Source organism: Haliotis cracherodii, unplaced genomic scaffold, assembly GCF_022045235.1.
Source record: "Haliotis cracherodii isolate W230 unplaced genomic scaffold, xgHalCrac1.p SCAF_20, whole genome shotgun sequence".
Classification (NCBI taxonomy): domain Eukaryota; kingdom Metazoa; phylum Mollusca; class Gastropoda; order Lepetellida; family Haliotidae; genus Haliotis; species Haliotis cracherodii.
The window spans coordinates 2,952,923-2,978,182 of record NW_027266276.1 but is presented as its reverse complement, the minus strand read 5'-3'; the positions used below and the strand labels follow the sequence as shown (position 1 = coordinate 2,978,182).

The following is a 25,260-nucleotide window of genomic DNA, read 5'->3' as shown; positions in this document are numbered from 1 at the left end:
ATCTTTTGCACGAACACCTGGGTTCATTGCTGATTTTCAGTGATCAATTAATGCGGTTTTAACCTCTTTGACGTTTTATATTTTATCTTTGTTATATTCTGCAGCATTTTCAATACTATTTTCCACCAAGGTATTATGTGTTATATCCATCATTTAATTCGGTAGTAAATAATTCATAGTATATTAGACATGTAATTAAAAATGTCAGTAGTTTAGCTGTATTAAAATAGCACCATAGTTATAGTCATGGGGAAGTATTTACAATCACAAGGGTGTATAATTGTTTTGTTGTATCCAATTATACGCGTTTTTGTTTTGTAGAAAGATAGCGCTTTCATGGGTAAAACAGAGCAATAGATTTACAATTAACCCACTCTATTATGGCTGGTGATGATGTGAAGTGTACAGTGTCGTGGCTAGTTACAATTTTAGAGCTTACAGTTTAAAGCGTCCTGGTTGGTAGCGAATTTAGAGCGTACATGGGTCTGGCTTGCAGCGATTTTAGAGCGTACATGATTCTGGCTGGTAGCGATTTAAGAGCAACTTTCTGGCTAGTAGCGATTTAAAAGTGTACATGGTTCTGGCCGGTAGCGATTTTAGAGCAACTTTCTGGCTAGTTTCGATTTTAAAGTGTACATGGTTCTGTCAAGTAGCGATTTTAAAGCAACTTTCTAGGTGGTAGCGATTTTAAATCGTAGATGGTACTGGCTAGTAGTGATTTTAAAGTTTTCATGGTTCTGGCTAGTCGAGATTTTAGAGCAATGTTCTGGCTTGTAGCGATTTTAAAGTGTACATGGATCTGGCTAGTAGCGATTTTTGAGCAACGTTGTGGCTGTTAGCGATTTTAAAGTGTACATGGTTCTGGCTAGTAGCGATTTTAAAGTGTACATGGTTCTGGCTAGTAGCGATTTTAGAGCAGCGTTCTGGCTAGTAGCGATTTTAAAGTGTACATGGATCTGGCTAGTAGCGATTTTAGATCAACGTTGTGACTGTTAGCGATTTTAAAGTGTACATGGTTCTGGCTAGTAGCGATTTTAGAGCAGCATTCTGGCTAGTAGCGATTTTAAAGTGTACATGGATCTGGCTAGTAGCGATTTTAGAGCAGCGTTCTGGCTAGTAGCGATTTTAAAGTGTACATGGTCCCGGCTAGTAGCGATTTTAGATCAACGTTGTGGCTGTTAGCGATTTGAAGTGTACATGGTTCTGGCTAGTAGCGATTTTAAAGTGTACATGGTTGTGGCTAGTAGCGATTTTAGATCAACGTTGTGGCTGTTAGCGATTTAAAGTGTACATGGTCCCGGCTAGTAGCGATTTTAAAGTGTACATGGTCCCGGCTAGTAGCGATTTTAGATCAACGTTGTGGCTGTTAGCGATTTTGAAGTGTACATGGATCTGGCTAGTAGCGATTTTAGATCAACGTTGTGGCTGTTAGCGATTTAAAGTGTACATGGTTTTGGCTAGTAGCGATTTTAAAGTGTACATGGTTCTGGCTAGTAGCGATTTTAAAGTGTACATGGTCCCGGCTAGTAGCGATTTTAGAGCAACGTTCTGGCTGGTAGCGATTTTAAAGTGTACATGGTTCTGGCTAGAACAATGTCCCAGTTTTCTTAAACATAATGTAACAATGTTCCAGTAGTCTTAAACATAATGTAACAATGTTCCAGTGTAGTCTTAAACATCATGTAGCAATGTTCCAGTGTAGTCTTAAACATCATGTAGCAATGTCCCAGTTGTCTTAAACATAATGTAACAATGTTCCAGTTGTCTAAAACATCATGTAGCAATGTTCCAGTACTCTAAACATCATGTTACAATGTTACAGTAGTCTTAAACATCATACAACAATGTTCCAGTAGTTCTAAACATAATGTAACAATGTTCCAGTAGTCTTAATGATGTCCTATAGAATAAACCTGTATCGTAAATGATGATTCGTCAAACATTTGCTACAATACTGTCTTTGTTCCAAGCATCACTGATAATTTACTAATGAAACATTAACCTTAACCAGTGGGGTCGTTAGAGTACACATTCCAATCAGACGAGTAACAAATTCAATTTGAAAAGAATGATGAGGTGTTTATATTGCCAGCTGCTTCAATCTGTATGTCTACAGGTTTTTAACATTTACCGGGGTTCACATTTTGGCCAGAACTTCAACTCCTGTGGCCGTCTTCTAATGTTGAAATCAAAGCTTTAATGCCCAGGACGCCCTTGGTGAAGCGAGTCGTGACATTTCACCAGCAGTGATCGTCCTTTTTGTGAGCGAATTGCACAACAAAACAGTCACCGGCCTAACACTTCCCCTGTAAGATATAGACTAATACCATCACATCACGTGACCCTGGACTAAACACCATCGATGATACAGGTGTCATAACACCTCTCCTGGGCTTAAACTGTCAGGATTCCCATTGACATTGGTTCTACAGGCCGAGAACTCTTACCCAACTGTGGAGTTCCCCATTGACTTAGGTGCTGTAAGATAGCTCTAAGGACAAATAGTCAACATGATCTCTGCCAATAGTTACGTTGTGTAAAGAGGTGAATTTGTTTATTTGTTCTGGGACGAAAAGGGACGTGAAAAAGGCTTCTGTTCTTGAAGACAAAAGCGTCCTTATTTGTGGCATTCTGTTAAGAATAGTAATGTGTGATAGGGGTTGTAATGAATGCAATGTACAAGAGTTCCTATGATATTTGAAGCTGCCAAAAAAGATGATAAAAGGCATATATCCCTTAAATAGTGAATAAGCATTTAAAAGAAATAAACCATTATAATAACTGATTCAAATACTGGTAGTTAATGGTGTGTTTACTGATGTGTCTACAGGAGGAGGAAACACAAGAAAACACATACTGTGTATGTAAATTCGAACCTTTCAAAATAAAACAATTCGGGAGCACTTGGTATCATCACTATTTGATATGCTCATGATATTGCGGAATCGTACATCGATTTCTCACCAATATTGAAATATGTTGTGTAGCTTTTATTCCAATAAAAAACTAAAGCGTTTCCCTATGTCTTCTCGTGTAGATAGTTGTGGTATGAATTATAAAACGTCAATGCAAGAGAATAGAGAAACCAGTCTTGATTATCCGGTGAAACAGATACTATTCGGCGTAAAGAGCACAATCTGAATGTCATATAAATGGAACACTGAAAACAAGTTTCTTTGAAAAACCACCAATGGTGGTACAAGAGAATATATATATGTGATAAGATTGAAGGATTACTGTCAGTTAATGGAGATGCCCAAGTTACAGGATAAGATTGAAGGATTACAGTCAGTTAATGGAGATGCCGAAATAACAGGATGAGATTGAAGGATTACAGTCAGTTAATGGAGATGCCCAAGTTACAGGATGAGATTGAAGGATTACAGTATGTTAATGGAGATGCCGAAATTACAGGATGAGACTGAAGGATTACAGTCAGTTAATGGAGATGCCCAAGTTACAGGATGAGATTGAAGGATTACAGTCAGTTAATGGAGATGCCCAAATTACAGGATAAGATTGAAGGATTACAGTCAGTTAATGGAGATGCCCAAATTACAGGATAAGATTGAAGGATTACAGTCAGTTAATGGAGATGCCCAGATTACAGGATGAGATTGAAGGATTACAGTCAGTTAATGGAGATGCCCAGATTACAGGATAAGATTGAAGGATTACAGTCAGTTAATGGAGATGCCCAGATTACAGGATGAGATTGAAGGATTACAGTATGTTAATCGAGATGCCGAAATTACAGGATGAGATTGGAGGATTACAGTATGTATATGGAGATGCCCAAATTACAGGATGAGATTGAAGATTACAGTCAGTTAATGGAGATGCCCAAATTACAGGATGAGATTGAAGGATTACAGTCAGTCAGTTAATAGAGTCAGTTAATACTGGTTCCTGATAATACAATTCCTGTCTCCTTACTGTACAGGTATTCATACAAGTTGAACATAGTTATGTCCTTTGAAAAGGTCGGGATATTATTCATTCATCCCAGACAGAGATTGGTTTAGATGAAAATCTGTGACCTATACGGTACTGTATGCTTATAAATCCAGAGACCGCTAATCGAAACGAATTTGAAGCAAATTTAAGGACTGGGGAGACTTTTACATTTTTTCCATTAAAAAAATAATATGCTTCACTATTTTACACAGATCACTAATTGTCGTTGAAGTAACATCCTCGTTAGAAGAAAGATAAGATGTTGAAAATTACAGTTTTATTCAAAATACGAGGAAAAACACTACAGTCGCAATGGGTCAATTAATCGACTTATGTGCATGAGAAATGTGTGCTTGATATATATGTGTGTCTTTATATGTATGATATAAAGACTACGACACAGAGATTAACCGGACATGACAGTATATAGTTTTGCCCTGCATATTTGAAACAAGGGGCAATTGTAAGTTTTAACTTAGTCTCTGACTCACTCCACGTCAACGACATGACTATGGAGTCTCCCTGAATGGGAATCCCAACCTTTTGTCGACGTGAAATGCGTCATCCTATCAACAAGCAGCACATCTCTGACGGCTCAGATCCATTGAGAACGAACACTATCCGCTGATCCAGTCAGCGGGTCCATGGTAATCCTTAACAAACTCATATAAATTAGTTAGACACTTCCTCCAGTGTGGGCGATACAAGAGAGTGCTAGACGGGATATACATGCAAGTTCACATATAGGAGGGGTGACGGAAGTACAGAGTGGGTGAGTGAGTATGATTTTACGACGCTTGCAGCAATATTCCAGCACTATAACGGTGACTTGATTGATGCACGTCATCAGATCCCAATTGCTAGGATGGAAGCTCATGATGTCAATCACTGGTTACCTTACCCATACTCGATTATTTACAGACCACCGCCATAAAGCTGGAATAAGGCTGAGTGCGGCGTTAAACAACACAGACACCCTCTTAATGGAGTGTCAAGTTATCAATCACGTCTGATGACCACACCAAATTTTTCCCGAAGGTCTTGGAACATATATTGGTTTGTCTTGAAGATGTGTCATGTAAATCAGTTAGGTAATTGGCTCACGGGAAAGCAAGTGGGTAGGACGTGTTGAGGCGATAGACAGTGCAAATATACATTGTGGTCTCGCTCTGCGGTTAACCCTTGCACATTGACACACATACGTTGTGGGGGTGGGGGCATGTATAAACGGAAGTTCTACAGCGTCAGACAGTGTTAACACCTGGAATTTAACCTTTATATTCAGCACGCGCCCTACAAGTATATGCGGATGTAGACAACACGTCCAATCACGTCCTAAGTGCAGGGGTCGACGGTCTTACGCCAGTTTAAAGTGTGTTCTTGTTTCGGCTTGAATGTTGTATTGCTTGCTGAATTAAAAAAAACTGAGATGGGAAATATTATTCTTTCTACATGCGAAACAAGAGTTACATCTCACTTCTTACCACCGCTATTATGAAATAATAGGTGAGGTGAGGTGAGGTGAGGTGAGGTGAGGTGAGGTGAGGTGAGGTGAGGTGTGTTTGTGTGGCTGCTTGTACTAGTACGGACTGATGCCGATTTATAGTGCTAGCTCACTGAGATACCATGTCGCAGTTTAACATGAACATCCCACTCAGATACAGTATACTAACTCCGAGCCGACCAGTCCTTGTTTTAGCCCCTTAATGCCGAGCCCCAGACATGTACCCTCTTTTAACGTCTTTTTGAATGACGCGGCCGGGGATCGAACCACGGGTTTCTTCCGCCTGTAGCAAGTGAGTGAGTGAGTTAAAATTTAACCTCGCATCGGCATTATCTCAGCCATGTAGCGACGAGACCAAGTTAATATATTTACAATTTAGTCATTAATGCAAAGTTTTGTTTAAAATTTGTAGAACATATTTGCGTAGCAACATAAAGCCATATCACGGCGGACGGACAACCAGAAACGGCTCCGCTCATTGCTCCCATGTGAGGAATCGGAGCTGGATCTACCTGGCTACCCTATCGGCGCTTCACAAATACAGCGTAAAATGTATTTGATAAGAAAAAACAAATTTATATATTAAAGGTAAACGCCAGAGAAGAACCAGTCTCGATTCCATTTGGCGTAATGGGCAAAATAGCGGTGACAATTATATAAATGGATCACTGAAAATCAGTGATGATGGCAGGTATTCGCGAAAAGGATAAGCATGTCCTGCCCTACCGGTAGCTCCTGCCAAGAATTGCGTTATTAGATTAAAAGACACAATTATTAATTTCACGCGTTTGTTGTGGCGTTTGTTATGCGATTCTGCTTTTGGCAGATATTTTTGCTGAACAAGGAAACGGTTTTATAGCATATATTTACAGATCTATATAATTCACCCCTTGAGACCAAGAGTGTTAGTAGTGACATCTGCAAGGACAACGGTTGCTTGGTATAACATTAGGAAGAGCAAGTTAGATGAAGCGAAAGGTTCTGTTTAGTTGCTCTGAAAATGAGAGTTATTTTTCAATATTACAGTTACATGTATATGATACGGGAGACACAATCGATGAGATACACACTGTGTTCATATTGGGAATCAAACCGGGGTCTTCGCGAGACGGGAGGACGCTTTAACCATTGGACTACAGCTCTGATGTTAATACACATGGCACTTTATGATAATGTTTGTGAAATGGAATTGGTCTATTTTCAGGTGTTGTTGGCATGCGCGTTGTGTTTGGTGGGCGTGGCCTTCTTCACTTCCCTAAAGACCTCCTTCCTCTATCTCCTGGCGCTGAAACAACACTCTAATGGCAAGCAGTGGTAGGTCTGATTTTCAATATTCCAATATATAACAATATTCCATCTATACGACAGCCGCCTGTAACTAATCGAGTCTGGATAAGAAAAACAGTGGTTACAATTATGAGCTGTTGGCACGATCACGCGCAATGAACAATGTCATGGAGTCTCAACATCCGATTCATTAAGTCGCCCCTTAATCGGCATTGGCTAGTAGGGACGGACTCTTAACTGAATTCCAATGGGAGTCCAGGGAACGTTGCGGAAGCGTGTATCTAGGGCTTAAGTCAATATAACGTAGAGTCCAGGACTGTGGGTTGGTTGGTTGGTTTGTTGTTTAACACCGCACTCAGCAATATCCAGCTATATGACGGCGCTCTGTAAATAATCGAGTCTGGACCAGACTATCCAGTGATTAATGTCATGAGCATCGATCCACGCAATTGGGATCGATGACATGCATCAACCAAGTCAGCGAGCCTGACCACCCGATCCCATTAGTCGCCTTTAACGACAAGCATAGTCACCTTTTACGGCAAGCATTGGTTGCTGAAGACCTATTGTACCCCGGAATTTTCACGGGTCCCAGGACTGTGGGAATCTGAATGCGTATGGTTGTCGTGATCATGCGGAATGTTTGGTTGTTGATGTGAGCAATAATTTGCAATATTCCAGCTATATCATGGCTGTCTGTATAAACGAGACAAATCCGTGGTTGATATTATGAGTGAATTCATGCGCCGTCGGGTATATTCCACGGCAGTCATCGTCGACCACCCAGCAATGCTTGCCGTAAGACTAATGGGATCGGGTGGTCAGGCTCGTTGACTTGGTTGATATGTCATCGTTTCCCAATTGCGTGGATTGATGCTCATGATGACAATCTCTGGGTTGTCTGGTCCTGACTCGATTATATATTGAACGCCGTCATATAGCTGGAATATTGCTGAGTGTGGTGTGAAAATAAATCTACACTATAATCAATAATTGATTATAAACTACATGATGCATATCTGTTTCGCTATCGTTGCTTGTCGCGCACCGGTATGAAGTCCAGTGTTAAACGAACACATATTCAAACACCTTCATATACAAAATGTAATTTTCTGTTGTATGTGCCCTTTATCAATATCTTGGGATACCAGTTTTCGACATATGCATACTGTTTAATATTGGGTCTGCATGCTTGTCCCATCCGTAAAGATCCGGGGTAGAATAGGTCTTCAGCAACCCATGCTTGCCCTAAAAGGCGACTATGCTTGTCGTAAGAGGCGACTAACGGGATCGGGTGGTCAGGCTCGCTGACTTGGTTGATGCATGTCATCGCATCCTAATTGCGTTGATCGATGCTTATGATGTCAATCACAATCATATAGCTGGAATATAGCTGAGTGCGGCGTTAAACAACAAACAAAGAAAACATGGTTGTCACAGCGTACTGTAAAATCATAGCACTTGAGGTAAACTATTTTTTATATATTTCTCTTGAGATTGGGTTAAAATTCAATTTCACACGACACAGAGGTGATTTACAATACCCTCAGTGCAAATTTGGCACACGCATCTGCTCTGGTTTCAGGTATGCAGCGTTATTCTGTGTCCTGCTCGTCCCAGAGATTGTGACCTTTCTGCGAATCATCTGGGGCAGCTCGTTTGTGATGAAAGGTCGACTGGCAAGATGGCCGCCGTGCAAGATCATATTTCTCGTGAGTCACTATTTCAATTGTGATTTAATGTCAATTTACAGCTTGTTCCATACGCCGAGTGTTGAGCCCTAGTTGTGTTATGGCATCAAATATATCACTAGGTATTTCATTTCTTATTTGAAACACGTGAATATTTGCCGAGCATATTATATTTTATTGAATTAACATGATAATAATTAGTAGAGTTAATGGATGTCAACCTCTTTATCAAGCGAAGAAATAAGCATATACCCCGAAACGTTCTGTTCCTCATAAAGAATTTGACATCCATAAATTCTCTTCCTTGTGTGTATCGACCCATGCTTGTCGTAAGAGTCGACTAACGGGATCGGATAGTCAGGCCCGCTGACCTTTTTGATGCAACACATCGATCCCAATGGCGTGGATCGATGCTCCTGATATTAATCACTGGATTGTCTGGTCCAGCCTCGATTATTTACAAACGGCCGTCATATCGCTGGAATATTGCTGAGTGCGGCGTTGAACAACAAACAAACAAAACAAACATTCTAAACTGCCTGTCTGTTCACCCTAGGGTATATTCACGACCGTCCTGGAGTCTGCGGCCCTGGCGTTCTTCACCCTGGAGGTGTCCCCCCAGCTGCCCGGGTACCTGGTCCTCCCCTTGATGAACGTCCTCCTCTTCCTGCAGGTGCTCCTGGAGCAGTGGAAGCGATCCACGGTAGGCCTTGCAGCATCTCTTTCAGATGTGGGTTAGATGAGGGTAGTGCTGCTGTACATGCTTATCTTTTGCACGAACCCCCTGGTTCATCACTGATTTTCAGTGATCCATTTATGCGGTTTTAACCTCTTTGAAGTTTTATATTTTATCTTTGTTATAATCTGCAGTATTTTCAATGCTATTTTCCACCAAGGTTATAAGTGTTATATCCATCATTTAATTTTGGAATAAATAATTTATAGTATATTAGACATGTAATTAAAAATGTCAGTAGTTTATTATATAAATATATTAAAATGGCGCCATAGTGATGATACCAGGTGTTCTCGAAAATATGAGCCTATCCTGCCCCACCGGTGGCATCCGTCGCAAACACATGCAAAGGCAAGTCAAATTTTCACCTAAAAACACGAGAAAATATAAGTCAAAATAGAGAATTGCATCAGACACCATTTATGTCACTGAAACGTCAAATTTGGAAATGTCGTCCATAAAACATTTTGAAAAAATTACCGAGACCTTGAAAGTTGTCACCCTGATGAAAGAACTTTTTAGCAAGAGAAAATCTTGATAACAATCCATTCCAAGTTTCTCCCAACTTACTACAGAAAATAGAGAACCAGGGATGAGCTCCACCGAAGGTAAAGTAGGTAATTTAGTCATGTCCATGCTGTTAGACACAAGCCATCACGAGTACCGTTGCTAGTTGCATAAATGTTCAGGAATGCAAAAACACACGAAATAATGTCGCAACAACATATGAAGTCGTTCTACATGTACGTAGTTGTGATTTCCCAATAATTATGTCTCACATCATTGATACGGGAACTTGCCATGTATCAAACATACATCGTCCGTCTAATAACCCGTTATATTGACGAGTAAGTGTTTTCTCCAGGTTGCAATGAAGATGCTACTGATAATGGAGACGTTTATATTAGAGTTGATATCTATCTTCAGGAGTGGATGAGTGTGGTCGTACGTCGCGTATAGCAATATTCCCCGTAACATCAACATTTCACTCACTGAACCAATATGAGGAATCGAACCCGGGCCTTCAGCGCGACGAGCGAACGCTTAAACAACAAAGCTGTTCCACCAGCCTTTAAGCTATGAAATGTGAATGAAATTTGTGTGAAATTGAATAACACTGTGAAAATACAGGTGTACTTAATCTATTTGGCTCCCTAATCCTTCCTGTACATAAACTGTGTGTTGACTTTTCCCTTCACCGTCTCCCTATCATCTTTTAAATCTTTGGGAAGACATCACCTGAGATGTAAGTTCAGATGGGTCAGGAAAAACGACGTCACCTTGGATTGCCAATTTCAAGTATGTCTTTAATTAACAAAAAGTTTGTGTTTTTTAAAAAAAATCCCTAAACTCATTAAACAGCCTGGTTGCTGCCATGTGTTACCTGTGGATTACTGTAACGTGTGTGCAGAGAGACGTGTTGTCGTATTTAGCTGCTTGGTGGACTCTCTATCGGGGGGTTGTGATGTGACTCGGCCAGACAGATACTCGCGTGAGGCGGCGAAGGTTGTTTTGCCGTGCCACCCGTCGAACTGGCTCTGTTTACTGACGTTGTGCAACAATGTTGAATTTGAGCTTGTTCAGCAAGTCCCATCCATCCGGTAGTCAGACAGGCCGTGCCTCGCCCCACATACAGACGATTACAGGTGTTGAGATGCCCGGCTTCACAAAGTACCCATCAGGGGAATCGAACCCAGACTTTCGTGACGAGCGATCGTATAAACCACTCGGCTAACCAACCGCCATGTTAACAAATACAAAACAAGATTCATACATCAGAGACCATTGTGCAATGCTGCAATTATATTTATGCAGGAATATAATATATCTGCTTCGTTGCCTGGTGTGCGTGCGTGCGTGCGTGCGTGCGTGCGTGCGTGCGTGTGTGTGTCTGTCCAGGGGTGGTTGTCTTTGTATGCGTGTGTCCCGGGGAGGTGGTATAGTGGTTTAAGGCTCCGCGAATCGCTGTGCAGAGTTGCGTCCCCCAGACGTGCCCAAATCCAATGACCATGCTCGCAGGCTTCATCAAATTAATAACAATGCAGATGCTGCAGGTGTACTGTGTCTGAGTTGGGTATTCATGTTAAACTGTGGCACGGTAGTACTATAAAATCGTCACCAGTCCGGACTAGTACAAGCAGACACACGTAGCTATATTAGTGCCATAAACCCCATTTCATCTCACCTCACCTTATACGAGACGACTTAATGGACCGTGCTGTGTTGGGCGTTAAATAACAAAGCTATGGTGTGATCGACGCAGGAGTACAACAGTAAATACCATTCCCATATCAAATAGCACAATAGTATCAAATAGTCCCCTATGCTGGGGTTCGGTTCACAATGCCAAAACTAAACCAATAAAGTATGGCGTGAAGCGGCGTGGTTTAAGTCCAATATTTTGAGTGGGTGGTTCACCTGAATTAAAGAAACACTAATGCTAGCCTTAAAATAAAATATGACACTGTATAGATATAGACTCCAACATTCTTTGGATACTTTAGTGAGTGAGTATGGTTTTACGCCGCTTTTAGCAATATTCCAGCAATATCACGGCGGGGAACACCAGAAATGGTCTGTACCCATGTCGGGGATCAAATCCAGATCTTCGACGTGACGAGCGAACGCTTTAACCACTAGGCTACCCCGCTGCGCCGGATACTTTAGTGACTCCACTGTACATATTGTTATTGCACTTATAATTATTTCAAAACAACCACCAACAAGTATTGAGACAGAAGAACCTATCTATAAATAGATAAAGTCAAATCAAGTTTCAATCCTCTTAAGCCACAATAATCAAGTAGTTTCTAAATTCATGGATACACCTCGAAGCTTAAGTTTGTCGGAACCAACAAATTTAAATTTATCTATGTCAAATTCTGAAAAAGCAGTGAACGTCCCTGATAACTTGAACCACATCCAAACACTCTCATTCTCCTCCTCTGAATCACCAGGGTCGCTGTTTTTTCTCAATGGAACGAGCAACGACGAATCCTTGAAAAAATAGGATGCTCAGATCAAACCTCTTGTTTGAAGTGAGGTGATATCCTCCATGCAAATATTAGCCCATCTGCTTGCACGCTGTATACATAGCCTAGTCTATGCGTGGGAGTCAAGCCAAAGGCAACCCTGAATTACATGCTTTGCTGATAGATAAACTGTTAAAGTTAGCTTCCATGGAGAGGTGAGGGTTGCCTGATTTTTACACTCTGTCCCGCCTTTGTAAACCGTTTGAGGACGTACTGACATAGGCAGACAATTCGGGAGAACGGCCCCTAGAAACACCAAGCTCAGCAGTTTTGTTTCCGCATGTTGGTGTATTTCGTTGTTGAAAATGTGAACACTCAATGCCATTTAGAAAGTGGTCAAATGTAATAAATGTTATTTTGGGGATTACACTTTCCTAGTAAAGTACAGATTCTTCTACTTTTTGCACGCCGCGATATAACTGGAATATTGTTAAAAGCGGCGATAAACCAAACTCACTCACTCACTCTTCTACTTTTTAGGTTGAGTCCCGTCCGGGATTCGCACCCGCACCCCCAGTGTGAGGCACCTAATCGCCAACACACAAAGTCAGCGATCTAACCCACTTCCACAAAGTATTTTTAACTTTATTGTGTTCATTATCACATTAGTGGCGGTAGGGTAGCCTAGTGGATAAAGCGTTTAACCGACATCCTAAGGTCCGGGTTTGAATCTCCACATGGATATAATGAGTTCAATTTCTGGTGTTCCCCCTCGACATTGCTTAAAAACTACAAGCGGTGTAAAACCCAACTGCTCACTCACTCACCTTTACATCCTGATCCGTGCGACCGCCTCCGTGAACTAGTGGTAGAGCGTCCGCCCGGAGAGCGGAAGGTCCGGTGTTCGATCCCCGGCCGCGTCATACCAAAAGACGTTAAAAGATGATACTTGTTGTTACCCTGTCTGGCGCTCGGCATCAAGGGGCCAAAACAAGGACTGGTCGGCTCGGAGACAGTATACTGTGTCTGAGTGGGGTATTCATGTTAAACTGCGGCATGGTATCTCAGTGTGCTAGCACTATAAATCGGCATCAGTCCGGACTAGTACAAACAGCCACACAAACACACACACGTACATGCACGTCGCTATATAAGTGCAATAGTCTTGGACGCGACGTTAAACCCCATTTCACCTCACCTCACCACCTGATCCGTGCGTTCTGATGTGTCCACGTGTAGTGCAGAAGTTCACAGAGAGGAGTTTAATGCTGATATCTGAAGTCCCGACTTTAAAGGGGCGGTCGGGTAGCCTAGTGGTTAAAGCGTTCGCTCGTCACGCCGAAGACCCGGGTTCGATTCCCGACATGGGTACAATGTGTGAAGCCCATTTCTGGTTTCCCCCGCCGTGATATTTCTGGAATATTGCTAAAAGCGGCGTAAAACCGTACTCACTCACTCACTCACTCCGACTTTAAATCCGAAGAAGTACAGTAGTTTGTAGTCTGACAAGTCAGGATGCTGCCAATGTATGACGGATCCGATTAAACTACCGCCGCACCCCACCAACCCACAATCACCCACCAACCCACCGTGGCCTTCGTAATGCCTTATTACTATTATGTAGTTTCACTTGAATATTAGACCCGTTAAGATCCGGATAAGAATAGGGCTTCATAAACCCATGCTTGCCCTTAAAGGCGACTCAGCTTGTCGTAAGAGGTGACTAACGGGATTACTGCAAGCATGGGTTGCTGAAGACCTATACTTCTCTGGATCTTCACGGCTCAATAATCATTATATGTATAATAACAACCTACATGGAATGTATATTTGGTGATCAGTGAATATTTAGGACTAGTACGAAGAATACACATCGGTGTATTTGAACTGTAAATCGGAACCAACTTTTTAAATACATGAGTTGGGACTGCATGATCAAAACTGATCCACAGAATCAAGAACGCAATAGAACCACAGTTTATAACACATAACTTGTCTTTGCATGTGTTTGTGACGGGTGCCATACCTTTTCTCGAACACCTAGTATTATCACTATTTGACAGCGATTCGTACATGCATAGAAATTACTCATGAAATATTGGAAATCTTAGAATCGCGAGATTTCTTATGATTATAGAACATGTTTTGTTGCTGTTATTTACGTTGTACGTTATCAAAAGTGTTTACGTTCCATTTTTATGGCGAAAAACTCTGTTTTCATTTCTGTAAATGATTTCAGTTGTAGTCTAATGTAGAGACACATACATACCCACGAGAAAATGACCTTTTTTATATTTCACAAAATACAGTACGAATAATGACGAAGGTTATGGTGTCAAAATGTATATAAGGTTCGTCTTTGTCAGTTGCAATGACGGGCGGTCGGGTAGCCTAGTGGTGAAAGCGTTCACTCGTCCCGCCGAAGACCCAAGTTCGATTCCCGACATGGGTACAATGTGTGAAGCTCATTTCTGGTGTGATCCGCCGTTGCTGGAATATTGCTAATATCGGCATAAAACCAAACTCGCCAATAGCACAGTTGCGATGAATTTAAGACGAAGTTCGAAAAAGATAAATGTATAAATGTAACCTTACTTATGATATTATTTGAAAACATAAACGTAACATTTTCAAATGCAAGTCTTCAACAAGATAATATTAGGCGGAATGTAAATCATCAGTAATCATCGCACTTTTGGCATTTTCAGACACGGAATTTCCTGCCTAACCACAATGTGACGTCACCCTCATTCGTGTCGCGAGTCCTGCACAGTGTGGCGGCCATTTTCGGCATCAGTATCTTCATCCTGTCCGCCTGCCTCCTGATTGTCCTTGACATTACCGAGATGCCACGAGTTGTCGCCCTTATCGCAGCAGTTCTCACCCTTTCTGTAGTCTGGAGCCAACCAATCAAAGTGTATATCTTTCAAGCAGAATGCTCGTCTGAAACCGTCCGCTACAACATTTCACTCCTCCTATCGATTGTGAGAATTGTATCCCTTGGAATATTCTCGATGGCTGTGATTCCCATGGGCGGAGAAATCGATATCTATGATTCTCCAAAGTTCCTATGGGATGGGATTACATCACTTGGTGAGAGCAGCGTCTTGATGTCCGTCCTCGCAGTTAATTGCTGTGCAGGTTTATTGACGTATGGGTTGACCCGAGTCTCCGCCTACTATACCACGACATGGTCGGGTATTCTAATCCCATCCATCTTGTCCACAACAATTGCATCAGTTATTTACATTCTGAACTGTTTCGATGGCATCTACCTCACCTTAAGTGTTGACGTGTGTCCAATGTCAGAGGGAAGTTTGATCGTCGCGGGATTCGTGATCCTGTTATGGCTTCTTCCCATGCTGATCATGAGAAGGAACTATTTTGTACCAGCTGATACATTCTTCAAGCCCGAACACGAGAACTTCATCACCTTCGGCTACAGTGCTGTGTGTTTCGACCAACACTCTCTTCTCAACTACTATCCTTGTCCTTTGGTGTTTCGTGAAACTGGGCTGAACGGACACGGAAGAACCCGGGTGTTCATGTGCACTACAATGTACAGAGAGGCTGACTATGAGATGGAACAACTGCTGAAAAGTCTTGCCAAAATATCAAAGTCTCAACGACTTAAGAAAAAGAAAATATACCTTGAAGCCCACATCTTCCTTGATAATGGCGCCGATGGATTAACACTGAAAGAATTTGCTCTTCAGTTGATGGCTCTGGTACAGAATTGCCTTGCTGTTGGTCGATCTGATGGAAGCATCTATAAAACCCCATATGGCCTACAGATTTCATGCGTCCTTCCAGGCGGCATGCCTTTGTTTGTTCATCTGAAAGACCCTACCTTTGTTAAGGCTAAGAAACGCTGGAGTCAAGTGATGTACATGAATTATATCATGGATTACCGTATCAAGATGACAACTCATATCGCTGAGATCGAGCATCACATGAAGCTGAAGAAGGAGGTAGGACCTACGAAGTACACTCAGATGATCATGCAAATCAGGTCCCTTCTGGACAACCTCAAGGACCAGGATGAGGAACAGGAGAAGGGGTCCATACACAGTAAATGTGGCTCGGCATACAGTTCTGATCAAGGGATTGAAACAGGGGATGACATGTCAGAGACCTCGAGTCAAAGGTATCCTGAGAAGGCCACAGAGTATAACGATGGGAGATCTACCTCCCCGCCCTCAACAAGCAATAGCTATGCCAATTTAGTTTCTGCAGAATATCCACTCGGGAAGACCACGCCGATCTATATGTCTGAAACGTCGGATCAAACTGGAAGCCATGGCAGCGGGGATGATGGCACAGGACGACCCAGCACTGTCTTCCCTTCCTCTCCGTCCTACACAAGTTTCATCTCAACAGATTTTCCTATTTCTAAGGTCAACCCTGCTTACATCCCCGATGAAAACGAGTTGATGCCACCAAAATGGCTGCCAGAGTTTACATCAGATTCAACCTTCACTAGCCATGCCCCAAGTTTGTCAGATATCAGAGGCTCAGCCAGAGATCTGAATATGCTCGAGTTTGCATCCAATGAGAAAATATCCACAATATCTAAGGATAAAACAACCCTGGATCTGTCCCAGTTAACGCCGGCATATGATGATAGGACGTACATTCTGGCGACGGATGCTGATATGCAATTTAATGATATGAGCGTTCTTGACCTGGTCGAAACATGCAACAGCGATCTTCGTCTTGGAGCCGCCTGTGGCCGAACTCATCCAATGGGGAAAAAGAAACACCCGATCGTGTGGTTCCAAATGTTCGAATATGCCAAAGGTTAGTTTTGCCCCTCTTGATATCTAGTGAGTGAGTGAGTGAGTTTAAATTTAACGTCACATCGGCAATATTTCAGCCATATCGTGATCTTGATATCTAACAAATAGTCGTATATAGTATATATACTATAGCACTGTGCTCCTTCAATGTCATGTGTCGTCGCTCTGAGGAAGCAGCCATTTACTTACTATTCCAGTACAAATCATAAGTAGTAAATGTAAAAGCTATCAGTGTCACTGACAAGTTCCTCAGAAGTGATTTTAGAGCCGAATCAGTGTTCAGATTACTTTGTATAACAAAACACGACCTGTGAGTTTGACACAATCATAAGTATGTTGGCCCTTGTTTAGTCAGGTTTCTCAAGGACCAGTGGAATAAATTAATGGTGACCTGGCGGTCTAGTGATATTTTCAGAAAGCTGTTGGTGCTTTCTTCGTTTGGAAAAACAGAAAATATAGCAAGATTAGCAACCAAACACACACATTGTAACACAATTTATCATTACGACTTCGCAAATTTAACAAGAATTGTTTGTGTGTGACAGTTGGCGCTATCGTGTAAATTACATCGGAAATCATGGTAGAAAGTGCAAAAGTTGTGAAACACCAAGGGCTGCATCTGCAGGATTATTGCTCGACAATAGGGGACAGTTTTCCTGTTTCCATTTTTCCGTAAATGATGTGTTTATGATGATTTGGCAGACTTCTGGCTGATCAAGAGCGCCCAGAATATCATTGGCTCCGTGATGTGCTGCCCAGGCTGCTTCAGCTTGTACAGAGTGAAGGCTCTGGAAGGAGTGTTGCACCTCTACTCGGAGCCTACATTCAAACCTGGGGATGTCTTCACTAAGGACACAGGTACGTCGTGTTAGCCTCCTGACAGCTGGAGCCAAGAGTAGAATTCATTTTCTTCATTGTCTCAAAGCGAAGTCTAGGTACAGGTGCTATTTGTCAAGCAAGCACCTGAATTGAAACAACACAACGAAGCCATCCTTCTCAGTCCTGTCTTTGATGTCTTTGAAGATGTTTGTTTTCACAAGTATCATTTATTTCATAAACACAGACGTAATACAGCATATGCTGTCAATCATTTTATTCCAACGCTTTTGGTTCCAAATGCAATGTGGCGACAACAAAACCTATGTTGAACTTCAATTTTTCTTACTGCCACTTCCTATTAAAGTAGACTTCTCTTTAATTCAGGCGAGGATCGATGGATGTGTACACTGATGATGTTACGTGGCTGGAAGCTTAAATACTCCAACTTCGCCTACAACGGCACCTATTGCCCTGACACTGTGGAGGAGTTTATCAAGCAGAGGAGACGCTGGATTCTGTCGGATTTCGCGAACTCTCTGATGGTGTTCCGTAATATTCCTCAGCTAATCCGCAGTAATGGCTGCTTCTCCGTCATCTACGCCATCTACTTACTGCAGCTGTTCTTCATCGTCATCCTCTCTCCTGGTGGGTATTTGTCTGTAGACCTTTGAAGATCCGGGTTAGAATAGGTCTTCAGCAACCCATGCTTGCCAAAAAAAGGCGACTATGCTCATTTACATATGGAAAGTATTTATTATATTCGAAGTGATTGTAATTATGGAAATTGCCCTGAAATGTTCTATTGTGATAGTTTCACAGTATGGTCACTTACTTTGACATTATCCACGGTGTAAAATACACCTACAACTTCTCATAGCACTGTTAGTCCAGACACACAAGGTAATTGATCAATGTGTCCTTCTTAACATCTTATGTATGCGACTATGCTTATCCTGAGAGGAGATTAACGGATAAGGTGGTCAGACTCGCTGACTTGGTTGATACATGTCATCGTACCCAAATTGGACCTTCTCCGTGGTTTAGTGGTAGAGCGTCCGCCTGGAGAGCTGAAGGTTTGGTTCGATTCCTAGCCGCGTCAAAACAAAAGACGTTATGAGATGGTACTTGTGGTTACCCTGTCTGGCGCTCGGCATTAAAGAGCTAAAACAAGGACTGGTCGGCTCGGAGTCAGTATACTGTGTCTGAGTGGGGTATTCATGTTAAACTGCGGCATGGTATCTCTCACACACACACACACACACACACACACACAAACACAAACACACACGTGTATGCACGTCGCAATAATCTTGGACGCGACGTTAAACCCAAATTCCCCTCACCTCACCCAATTGTGTGGATCGATGCTAATGATGTCAAAATCTAGATTGTCTGCTCCAGCCTCGATTATTTACAGACCGCAGCTGAAATATTGCTGAGTGCGGCGTCAAACAACAAACAATTTGTCTGGTGTGTCTCATTATTGAACGCTGGACATTGTAAATGGGCGTTGCAACAATTATGTCAGTTTCTGGAGATGTCTTACTTGTGAGCGATTCAAATGCCATGGTCATTGACTAGGTTGGCGACAAATGAAGTCACAAGCTGGAAGATGCTTATATCTTTGTTGTGTGACATGACATGGGGTATTCATGTTAAACTGCGGCATGGTATCTCAGTGTGCTAGCACTATAAATCGGCATCAGTCCGGACTAGTACAAACAGCCACACAAACACACACACGTACATGCACGTTGCTATATAAGTGCAATAATCTTGGACGCGACGTTAAACCCAATTTCACCTCACCTCACCTCACTAGACCACGGACGCGGTCGTATATAAACATAAGTGTCTGCAAGTATTGGACGCCGCACAGTTGTACTCCTGTCATACAGTGGCCAATTTACAAAACAGACAATCGAGTAAAAGACGAGTATTCTGTTTTATTTAGTTTAGCTGTGTACATCATGTGTTATACCTTATAACCAACAGGTTCCACAGTGATCATGTTGACTGTTGGTTTGGACATGCTGGTTGGACTAAACTTCTACATCCTAACGCCAATCGTCTCTTTCATCCTCATCCTGTATGGCTACTTGTGCATTCGTCTCACATCCAACATGCAGATCCTCCTCACGAAATTCTCTATCGTCCTTCTCGGGCTCTGCATGTCTGCAGTTGTGCTTGGTGCTGCATACTTCGTCATCATAGACTTGGTGACAGGTGAGTTGTTGTTTTGCAGCTACGTTTTTTTTACTGATGGCCTTAACCCTGAGAATATGTCTGACACAAATTGCTAAATAAAGTGTATTAGGTTAGAAGTTAACTTAGAGATCAGTATATAGTTGTAGAGGTCATCGAAAAAAGATTGCATTAGTTGAAATACATCAATATTTATCACCTTTCTACCAAGACATAATTAACCCGTTAGTTGAAATACGTCAATTTTTATCACCTTTCTACCAAGACATAATTAACCCGTTAGTTGAAATACATCTATATTTATCACCTTTCTACCAAAACATAATTAACCCGTTAGTTGAAATACATCTATATTTATCACCTTTCTACCAAACATAATTAACCCGTTAGTTGAAATACATCTATATTTATCACCTTTCTGCCAAAACATAATTAACCCGTTAGTTGAAATACATCAATATTTATCACCTTTCTACCAAGAAATAATTAACCCGTTAGTTGAAATACGTGAATTTTTATCACCTTTCTACCGAGACATAATTAACCTGTTAGTTGAAATACATCTATATTTATCACCTTTCTACCAAAACATAATTAACCCGTTAGTTGAAATACATCTATATTTATCACCTTTCTACCAAACATAATTAACCCGTTAGTTGAAATACGTCAATTTTTATCACCTTTCTACCAAGACATAATTAACCCGTTAGTTGAAATACATCTATATTTATCACCTTTCTACCAAAACATAATTAACCCGTTAGTTGAAATACATCTATATTTATCACCTTTCTACCAAACATAATTAACCCGTTAGTTGAAATACATCTATATTTATCACCTTTCTGCCAAAACATAATTAACCCGTTAGTTGAAATACATCAATATTTATCACCTTTCTACCAAGAAATAATTAACCCGTTAGTTGAAATACGTGAATTTTTATCACCTTTCTACCGAGACATAATTAACCTGTTAGTTGAAATACATCTACATTTATCACCTTTCTACCAAGACATAATTAACCCGTTAGTTGAAATACATCAATATTTATCACCTTTCTACCAAGACATAATTAACAAGTTAGTTGAAATACATCAATATTTATCACCTTTCTACCAAGACATAATTAACCCGTTAGTTGCAATACGTCAATTTTATCACCTTTCTACCAAGACATAATTAACCCAATAGTTGAAATACGTCTACATTTATCACCTTTCTAACAAAACATAATTAACTCGTTAGTTGAAATACATCAATATTTATCACCTTTCTACCAAGACATAATTAACCCGTTAGTTGAAATACGTGAATTTTTATCACCTTTCTACCAAGACATAATTAACCTGTTAGTTGAAATACATCTACATTTATCACCTTTCTACCAAGACATAATTAACCCGTTAGTTGAAATACATCAATATTTATCACCTTCCTACCAAGACATAATTAACCGCGATCTCTTTGAACATTCTGGTCTCGTGTACTAACCTTTCTGAAACTACATACCAAACAAAATTGTGCAAGAAATACTGGTGTTGCTGCTGCTAAAATTCGAGATTGTAACGACTGAAATATCTGATTGACAATTCATTTCAGACTATACCCCAGGGAATTGAAATAATTACTGTTGGTGTGATTTTATATTTTCCACCGAACTGGCAACTACCACCATCACACACATGTACCACAGTGGCCTTGTGTCGCCAGTTATCTGCTTAAATGCCTCAAAGTACCAATTGGTCTTATGGAGATCCTAATGCAGCGAACAGCTGTAAGAGTTAATGAGGCGATGGGGGAGGCCTAGTGGTTACAGCGTTCGCTTGTCACGCCGAAGGTCCAGATTCGATTTGCAAACTGGATACAGGAATATGAAGTACATTTCTGGCCTTTAAACCTTACTCACCAACTAACTAATAGAACTACCTTCCATTCTTTGCTCCATTAGGATCCGGGTATGAACTGGTCTTCAGCAACCCATGCTTGTCGTAGGAGGCGACTACCGGGATCGGGTAGTCAGGTTCACTAAGCTCATTGATGAATGTCATCGTATCCAAAATTGCACAGATCGATGCTCGTGATGTCAATAACTGGATTGTCTGGTCCAGACTCAATTATTTACAGACCGCCGTCTTTTAAAAGGCATGAATATTGCTGAGTACGCTTAAAACAACAAACAACCAAACAAACCTCCCTTTTTCAGATATCCAGGAGGATACCCTTCAGTTGCAGGAACACTACATCCTCATCACGCTGACCGGAAGTCTTCTGTACGCTGCTCTGCTCCACCCGAAAGAGTGCTGGCTGCTCTTCAATGGTCTTTTCTACCTCTTCTTCTTTCCTGCAATGCACATGCTGCTTCCGGTGTATGCGTTGTGTAACATCGTTGATCAGACATGGGGGACCCGAGACAACGTGAGCCACTGAGACTTTATGTCAAATATATGGAGGATATATCTTGCGTCGAGTGAAGTATCATGTTTCTGTTATCGGGTGACGGGGGCCAAAGGAGATAAATATCTCCTTTTCCCCCGTCACGAGACATGATATTTCACGAGACACAGGGTATATCCTTTTTATTGTATACTTTTTCGTGTAGTCGTCTATAGGAAAATTAAATTATTTTCATTACAAATGTAAAACCTTGAAACGTAAATTCTCCCTAACTAACACACAGGGACGGGTCACCACCCCTTGTATTTGAGACCTAAAAAAGTAGTTTCGTGTTTACAAAATCATAAACAATCTAAACAAAACTTTGGGACATTTGGGGCGGTCGGGTAGCCCAGTGGTTAAAGCGTTCGCTCGTCACGCCGAAGACCCGGGTTCGATTCCCGACATGGGTACAATGTTTGAAGCCCATTTCTGGTGTCCCCCGCCGTGATATTGCTGGAATATTGCTAAAAGCGGCGTAAAACCATACTCACTCACTCATCGATCACTACAAAAAACATTTAGGGTAGCGAAATTTCTGTATCATACATATAGATATGATTATAAACAAAAAATATTCTTGAAAACATCAAGACCACTGTTGGGAGCGAAAGAATACACGCTGGTCAAGTCACAAAAATGTTGCTTTGCGGAACGGTCTCGATTGACTAGTTATGTGAGAAAATTACAGTTTATAATGGACACTTACGATAAAGGGAGACAATTTGAGGAGGGTAACTTTTGTGCTGAAGATAGTTCCGTCAAAGTGTTATGTTTACAGCAGTGAAATATCCATTGTTATGTTCACTGCAATGAAAATATCACTTTTCTCAACTTCGGAAAACTCAGTCGTTCACACTTAAGAATATAATACAAGTTTCTGTTGTAGTTTGCATTTGTACATAAATATCTAAATGGTTAGAGAAGTGAAATTGTTCGTTATATCCATTGTTCATTTCTGGAGAAACGTTATCCTCTACTATCTATATACATTCCGGAATTCGTAGGGATATTGGTACTCAAATTCATACAATCTGTTTGGTTGTTTTCATATATAGTTCGATATACTTTATTCGGTACTCACGTGAATTGTATATGCTTATATGTACTAAAGAAGTCGGGACTAGTACTTTTGAACCGTACCGATATAACCATGCTCCGCTGTATATTGGTGCATGCTATAGCCTGATGAACTTCTAATGAGAACAAACAAGAATTACAAAATGTTGCCTTCACAAGTGTAAACCATAAATGTTATTTCACGATTGTCCGTACATTCTATTACAGACCGCCTCCGTGGTCTAGTGGTAGAGCGTCCGCTCGATCCGCGGCCGCGTCATACCAAAAGATGCTAAAAGATGATACTTGTTGTTACCCTGTCTGGCGCTCGGCATTAAGGGGCTAAAACAAGGACTGGTCGGCTCGGAGTCAGTATACTATGTCTGAGTGAGGTATTCATGTTAAACTGCGGCATGGTATCTCAGTGGGCTAGCACTATAAATCGGCATCAGTTCGGACTAGAACAAGCAGCCACACAAACACACGTACATGCACGTCGCAATATAAGTGCAATAATCTTGGATGCGACGTTTAACACAATTTCAACTCACCTCACCACATTCTAGAACAAACCGTACCGATCATCAAGAACATTATATTTTTCAGCAAAAAGCAAAGTTACCAAAACTGCTTTGCTTCCCTAAAATGAAGTTCAGAAGGAAGAAAAAGAAGAACAAAGGCAAGAAGTCTGCAGATGCAGGTGCGTGCTAGCTGTGGTAAAGTGCATGCTTGTAAACAGCTACGGTGTCCTTATTTTATTTCAGACATCCCCATCAGGGTTCTCGGGCAGAATAATCCCTGGTAGGAAATGCGCGTCGTGATGCTCGGTGGCATTTGTATTTGAGGGTCATTAATGCTCATGATGTCAACCACGGTTTTACATATTTATGTTTGGGCTATAGTAGTATCGTCGGGATGTCCTAATTGCGATGGGAGACAACGTTCAACAAAAGACAAAATGATCGCTATTCCAACATCTGTTGACAAAATGTTACACATGTTTCCGGAGTCCGGTTTATGATGGATCCTCAACAACCTATGCTGGCCGAAAGAGGCGAGCAAATGGATCGGATGGTCAGGCTCGGTGACATGGCTGCTAGCATACCATCGTAAGCCAGTGTCGCGGATCGCTACGCACAGTAACGATAGCTGGATGTACTGTTTCAGACACAATTATTTACAGGCCACTTTCTAATAGCTGGATACTGGCTATTGAGGTGTTACACAACAAACAAACTCGCTAATTAATATGTTGTTGTTTCAGACATAGTTGACCCTGAAGATTCGGAGGTATCCTTAGACCAACTGAAGCCGATGAGGAGCGAGGAACAGCTCTTCTGGACACAGTTGTTGGAAAAGTTGATTGGCAAGGACATCAACCTTGGGTTGGAGAAGGATGTCCTGGCTGATGGTCTCAAATCGCTCAGGTTTAGGACGCTCATTGCCATTTTAGTGGCGAATGTCATATGGATTATTGGTCTTGGCCTGTTCTATGCCACTTCCGTCGAGAAGACTGATGATCTCAGTGGCTACGGCCTTATGAATGGAGTCCTGTATGGGTTTTCGTTCGTCATTCAGGTTGTCGGTATGACTGTGTATAGATTTTCAGACTGTGCTCACAGACTTGGGAAGAAGATTTTCAAAGATGAAAAATCTCACTGGGTGACGAGAAGGGAACATGGTACCAAGATGTAGTTTTGAGTTCTTAAAAGTCTCATTGAACTGTGCTGAATACCACATAAATTCAGCGTTTGCAAGAAGCAAAGCCTGGAGTATCTACAGATACATTTGC

The 25,260-nt window shown here is 41.4% G+C and overlaps 1 protein-coding gene across 1 annotated transcript; it reads left to right on the top strand.

Annotated features, from left to right (window-relative positions):
- Positions 1 to 3,779: 3,779 nt before the first annotated feature.
- On the top strand, positions 3,780 to 25,260 carry LOC139470437 (uncharacterized). Its single transcript, XM_071252845.1, has 11 exons — positions 3,780 to 3,878; positions 6,666 to 6,775; positions 8,334 to 8,460; positions 8,996 to 9,142; positions 14,856 to 16,947; positions 17,649 to 17,804; positions 18,150 to 18,410; positions 19,761 to 19,991; positions 22,180 to 22,391; positions 24,075 to 24,168; positions 24,733 to 25,260. The coding sequence occupies exons 1-11, from the start codon at positions 3,780 to 3,782 to the stop codon at positions 25,161 to 25,163; spliced, it is 3,960 nt and encodes a 1,319-aa protein (XP_071108946.1). The 3' UTR covers positions 25,164 to 25,260.